General features: G+C 37.3%; 1 protein-coding gene across 1 annotated transcript in view; it reads right to left on the bottom strand.

The window, feature by feature from the left end:
* NIPA1 (non imprinted in Prader-Willi/Angelman syndrome 1) overlaps positions 1–6,543 on the bottom strand; it is a 165,275-nt gene that overhangs the window by 111,386 nt on the left and 47,346 nt on the right. Inside the window, exons 2-3 of the mRNA XM_006898589.1 lie at positions 3,864–3,911; positions 1,593–1,683 (exon numbers count right to left, since the gene is read on the bottom strand). Coding sequence (XP_006898651.1) covers positions 1,593–1,683; positions 3,864–3,911 — 139 coding nt within the window. The remainder of the gene's footprint in view (positions 1–1,592; positions 1,684–3,863; positions 3,912–6,543) is intronic.

Genomic DNA, 6,543 nt, shown 5'->3' with positions numbered 1-6,543 from the left:
CCCGTTTGCTCCTCTTCTTGAAAAGCAAAAGAAAAACTCCCTCATTGGTACACAATCCCCCCCGCACCTCCCCCAATCGAGTCCATTTTTTAACACTCACTGTCATCTAGTCAGTTCTGACTAGGAGGAACCAACCCTCTGTCAGGTTGCTGAGGCTGTAATCACGATGGGAAGAGACTTCCCGTTTTACTCCCAAGGAGCTACTAGTGGGTTCAGATTAGTATACCACATGAAGCTCCTGGGTTAGCAGCATAATTAATCATGAACAACACCCCAAAGTGTTTTTTAAAAACCCCAAAAGGTTTTTATAAGTTTAACTGCATTTTAAATAAGTTGCTAAGTGTACATGATACTATATTTGGTTGATTATATGCATTTTATTTTCAGTTATGTTTAACATTATTGTAATAAATGTACTTTTATATGAATGAATTGGTAGTATTTAATCTTTCACCATCTTATCTATTGGAAACTTTACATTATTTTTTTAACACATTCAATATTAAATCTTCAGTAAATGTTAAATATTATTGAAATACTTTTGCCACTATAATGAACTTTTGTAATTCTTTTTCAAACTTTAGAAACATCCGATCTAACTTATTATAAACATTCTATTAACCAAAAAAGGTTAATGCCTTAAAAAAACCAAATTCATTGTTAGTGAGTTAATTCTGGCTCATAGCAATCTTACAGAGGAGAACTTCTTTATAGGGTTTCAAAGGCTAAAATTTTTATGGAAGTAGATGTCCACATCTACTCCAGTAGAGTAGTTGATGGCAGAAAGTAACTATTTTAGTTACTAACCAAGCACTTAATCACTGAAGTGCTAGTGATCTGGTTTTCATAAATAATTCAACTCTAATATAGACTTCATTTTGCAATTTTTCTGTTGACAGCTTCAAGTCCCTACCTTTCCTCTTTCCCTTTTACTCTCATCTTTCCCTACATTCTTCATTCTTGGAACTCTAATTTGTGTACACTTTCTCCCTCTTCATGGGCAGAAGTTTCCCTATGAAAACTCCAACTAAGTGTATAAACTTCCATCTTGTGCCCCTAATTACCTAAAAATCCAAATTTGTCTCATTATTGTTTCAGTTCAGAACAAGCAGGGTTTATATCCTTGGAAAATCTATTTGCTGTTTACTGTGTAATAAATTTTATTTCACATCCTTTGCTTATCCTTACATCCATAATTTTCTGGAATATGAACAGGGTATGGGGTATCCAAATAAAATAATAAGTGACAAGTTTTGCTTACTGATGTTTCACAATTATTTGCAAAGGCATCAGAAAAACTCTACTGTCTCTAGGAAGTCTTCTAGGAAGAAGATAAAATAGTCGATTCACTGATAGCCATAAATGTCATAATTTGAAACACACTAAGCAAGTTTCTTAAAAGAAGGATTAATAATACACAGAGCTAAATTTGAAAGGATACAATTAAATTATATAGATTGAAGCAATAACAGTCTATCTTTAATTATAATCTTACTTTTTATTATCTCAACAGATAATAACAGAAACACTTAAAAAATTTTTTTGCATCTAAAATATACATTAAATACCAAAACAAAAATCTCATTTCTCACCCAAATGGCACTCCGAGGGCACCCAGGGGAGTCACCAGTACAGTGGGGACCGCTGTATAAGCCAAGAAGTTTCCAATCTGGCCAACAGCCACTGTCAAGAGAATCACAAGGATAATACTTGCAACCATAATGTTATTCTTTAGCATGGATCACAGGGCTTAATTTTGCAAAGTTATGCTTTAAAACAGTTGATTTGTTACAATTAGTTATGAAGAAGTAAATTTGGGGCATAATTTACATGTTTACCAATTCAGAAGGCACAGCAGCAGGCTCAGTAGCTTGGCTAATTAAAGTATCAGATGAGAGTTCCCAGTCATCTGTAAAAATTACCAGTCTAATCAACAGTGTTGTAACACAAGAGTATCTGCTCCCTTTCTCCTTAGTACAGTGTTGGTTTTAAGACCAGTCATGCAGAGTTCAATATGTCTTCACAAAAGGTTTCACCCCTTTTAAAATAAAATGTATGAAGCAAGAACACAGTGACACTACTGCATGTTGTTGTTGTTAAGTGCTGTGGAGTCATAGGCGACTCACAGCTACCCTATGAATGAAAGTCCTCAACACTTGTGTGACCTTCATCCTTTCTCCAGGTTCATAGGTCTCTGGAGGCAAGCTATTATGGAAGTGGATGCCACTCCTGCTTTCAAGCTTGTTTTAATTGGGGAGCTCCACTCCAATTAGGATTAGTGAACAGATTTTTGTTTATGTGTTTTATGTAAGAATGTAATGTATCAGAACACTTGAAATATCAACAATATCAAAATGCAACAAAATCAACAAACAAGAAACTTAAAACAGTCAAGTGTACACAAGCAAAAATGGGTGAAAGATGATTAACTGCAAAAAACTTTTATGCACAATATGAGATCATTTACTTACATCAAAACCAACACCAATTAAAGACCTAAAAATTTGCAAAAATATGCTTTCTTCCACCTAAGAGACTTCCGCTCCAAGAGGAGTATTAATTGCACACAGTTGTAGGAATCTACTCCTTCTATCAACAAATAACAGATGGGAAAATTTATTCATCCTAGTGCAGGAGAGGAAATCAGGCCTCTCCAGGCAGAAAAATAGGAATGTGATTTCCTCCAGTTCTCTTTTGAGCAAAGTTGACGACAGGCAGAAATTTTCATCAAGATTGTGAAAGACACAACACAGACAATTCCAATTTTTCTGATACAACATGTGATTCTCCTCAACAGTATAAAAGTGGAAGATCAGAAATAGATACAGATGATAAACTCAATGTATGGTCTCTGCTGGACTGGATGCTGTGGACTGAAGTTCAATTTTTCCAACCATAGACTCACTCTTCTCAAAATGTTTAAATGTCTCTATACAATATGAAGGTGATGAACAAGTTAATACTGGAGAGGCAGTAGTTTCTGCTAATGTGATAGAAAAACTTGAAAATCATGAACAAGTATAACTGTACAATATGTTGTTGTTGATTGCTGTTGAGTCGAGCAAGACTTAGAGTGACTCCATGAACAAAAGACCTAATGCCTTTGTATACGTTTCTCCAAGTTCATAGAGTTTTCATACCAAATTAAATACTACAGCCTGCACAAGGCTGCACCAGGGATTGCATGGAGATTAAATAAGAGCACTTCAATGAAATAATTCCATAGTCACTAGACAATTTCCTCCCTAAAAACAGCATATGACATGAAAATATTATATTTTTGAAATATCTAAATATTTTCCTTTATTTATTTAAATTTAATTTTGTACTTTTGCATTATTACATTTCACTTCTGACTTAAAACTTAAGGTGAATCAGGAAACTTATTTTAAAAGCAAATTTTGCTGAGTGAAAAAGCAGGTAGCCTGATACATGAAATTTTACTACATGTCAAATTGTTCACCTACAGACAAGTAAGTTGATTCCCTTCTATCTCTTTGAAAAAAAAATTTAATGTCTTAATACTACAATAAATTGATCTAGACTAAATTCAAGGCTTATCATAATCAGCATGAACCTCTGCCTTTTCCATTCACTACTTCTCATCCTACCTACAGTGCTCTATTCCAATCCTTTCCAATCACAGGAAGGGGGATTGGAGGAGACAGAGCAAGGACAGCCGCTCGGTAGAAGATGGGAGAGAAGGTACATAAAAAATGACATACAAAAAAAAAAAAGAATGGCATACCAAAACGTGGTAACATCTAAAATGACCATACCTTCCAAAGAGTGGGTACTGTGCAGAAAGAATGACTGATCTTAAGAAAGAAAATAACAAACTCCTCAACCTGTAGAGTACTTACTTGCAATTGTACCAGCCCACCATACAATGTCTGTTAAATAGGAAGTACCTAAAAAAGAGTGAGATAAAAATGAAGACACTGTTAGGAAAATAAAAAATCATGGCATAGTATCCCTGTCATCATGTGGAGAAAGAATCCATCACCTGGCCTTGTTGGAACCTGGTTCTTCTGCCTGGCCATTGAGTGGAGTCAGTGCCCCCTGGCTCATTCAGGAACTGAGCTCCACCCCCAAAAGAAATGGACCCACCTCCTGTGGGAATAGAAACCACCCTCCACCCCCACCCTCCATCTTCTCAGCAGGAACCATCAATTCAACTGTGAACTACTGCTTCCTCTGACCCATCAAGAAGCAAGTCCTCCACAGCAAGGAAGAGAAAGGGATCCTATCTTCCTGTTCCTCAAGATAGACTAGAAGTATGCTGCTGAAATGAGGGACTGAACTGCTTTTGCTGAGATCTTGGATTTCAGCTTTAACAGACCCACAGAAGAGTGGTCTGCCACTGCTAGGACATAGCCACAAAGAGCAAAAAAATCCCATTATCTTACAGCTAACAGCAACTGGCTAAGAAGACCGACATCAGAAAACCAAGTAAAATCATGATAATCTAGCTTTTGCTCAGTGTATATATGGTATCTTTGTCTGTGGCCTAAGGATAGGCAAAATACTTAGAAAAAAACTCACTGCCAGGTACAATGCAAGACCAAAAAAAAATCTGCCTATCTATCAACAGTATAATAAAGATAGGGAATTGGCAGCTAGCTACTCAGACACAACAGAAGCTACCTCATACAGAGCACAAAGAATTCCACATAATGTAAATGAAACAACAATCAGATTCAAACATAATGAAAAAAATCAATACAAGCATTCTTCTAAAAGAGCAGACCAACCATGGACCCAATGAGTACCCCAAAGACAGGAAGGCAGAAAAAACACACCTATGTGGAATTCCAAGAATGTATACTCAAAAAAATTACAAATGGTGGAAGAAAGACTTGAAACCATAAGTAAAGAAGTACAAGAATTTTAAAAAGCATCACAAAACAGAGTGTACAACCAACACAATACTAGAAATAATTAAAAAGAATGAAAATATAATCCTGATTAAAAAGAAATTCTCAACATGATGAAGGAACAAAACAGCAGGATAGTAGAGACAGAACAGAGAGTCATTAAGATAGAAGACAAGACTGTCAATGAGACTCTCCTAGAAGAAAAAGTGGAGACACGATGGAAAGACAACAACGGAGAAAACATAAGAATGTGAGATGACAACAAATACAACAAGATTAATGGGGCTGAAAGTCAGAGCACTCCACCCAACAAAAACTCAATTTACATTGTAGTCAACTGCAATGGCACTTCTCCAGAACTGACTGTACATTAGGGCACAAAGCAAGTCTCAATAAATTCAAAAGCTATGAAATAATACAAAGTCTCCTCAGAACACAATGACATAAAATTAGAAATTAAGAACAAGAGGATAAATAATAAAAAAACCACTCATGTGGAAGCTAAATAATATCTTGCTATATTACTACTGAGTTATATAAGAAATAAAAAATTACTTGACAATAAATGTTGGAGAGGATGTAGAGAGATTGGGACTCTCATGCACTGCTGGTGAGAGTGTACAAGTACTATGAAAGGCAGTTTGGCATTTCCTCAAAAAGGTGAACATGGAAATCCCATATGACCCAGCTATTATTCTACTTCTAGGTATGCACCCCATGGATATCAGTGTTGAGAAAAGAATGGTGATATGTACACTTTTGTTCATAGCAATGATATGTACAATGTTGTTGTTGTTTTGCCCCATCCAGTCACTTGCAGCTGATAGAGACCCTGTGTACAACAGCCTTAAACCCTACTCTGACCTGTGTCAATCTCACTGTCTCTGACACACCCATCCTCATTACCCCAGTCACTGAATCAATGCACCTCATAGGGGGTCTTCGCCTCCTGTGTTGTCCCTTCATGCTCCCAAGCACGACGTCCTTCCTCAGAATTCCTGCATCCAAGGAGCAGCCTGATTTAACACTCTCCAGGAAGAACCTGTTCATTTCTTAGCAGTCCATGGTACATTCAATACTCTTCTCCAGCATCACAGCTCAAAGGCATCAATTCTCCTTCTATCTTCCCTAGCTCTTCAGTATTTTGGAGAGGTCCCTAACAGCAGACTTTCCCATCACAATACTTCTTTTAATTTCCTGGCTGCTGGTGCTCAGAGTGTTGATTGTGGAGCCAAACAAACTAAAGCTGTGAACAAGCTCAATCTCTTCACCATTCATCCTGATGCTACCAGTTGGCCCAGTGGTGAGAATCTTTGTCTTCTTGATATTGAGCCTCAATCCATATTGGAGGCTGCAGTCCTTGACCCTCTGTAACGAGCGCTTCTGGTCTTCCTCAGTTTCAGCAAGCAGGGTTGTGTCATCTGCATAACGTAGATTGTTGATGGATCTTCCACCAACCCCGATGCCACACATCTCCTCATACAGCCCAGCCTCCCAGATAATCTGTTCTGTATATAGGCTGAAAAGGTATGGAGATAGGACACATCCCTGGCACACTCCCTTCCCAATTTTGAACCGTGCTGTGTTTCCTTGCTCTGTTCTGAGGACTGCCTCTGGGTCCAAGTATAGGTTTCACAATAACACTATCAAGTGTTCTGGGATTCCC

The sequence above is a fragment of the Elephantulus edwardii genome, unplaced genomic scaffold (assembly GCF_000299155.1).
Source record: "Elephantulus edwardii isolate Elephantulus edwardi_28Jun2011 unplaced genomic scaffold, EleEdw1.0 scaffold00234, whole genome shotgun sequence".
Classification (NCBI taxonomy): Eukaryota; Metazoa; Chordata; class Mammalia; order Macroscelidea; family Macroscelididae; genus Elephantulus; species Elephantulus edwardii.
Note: the sequence above shows the minus strand (reverse complement) of the source record. Positions and strands in the feature narration are given on the sequence as shown.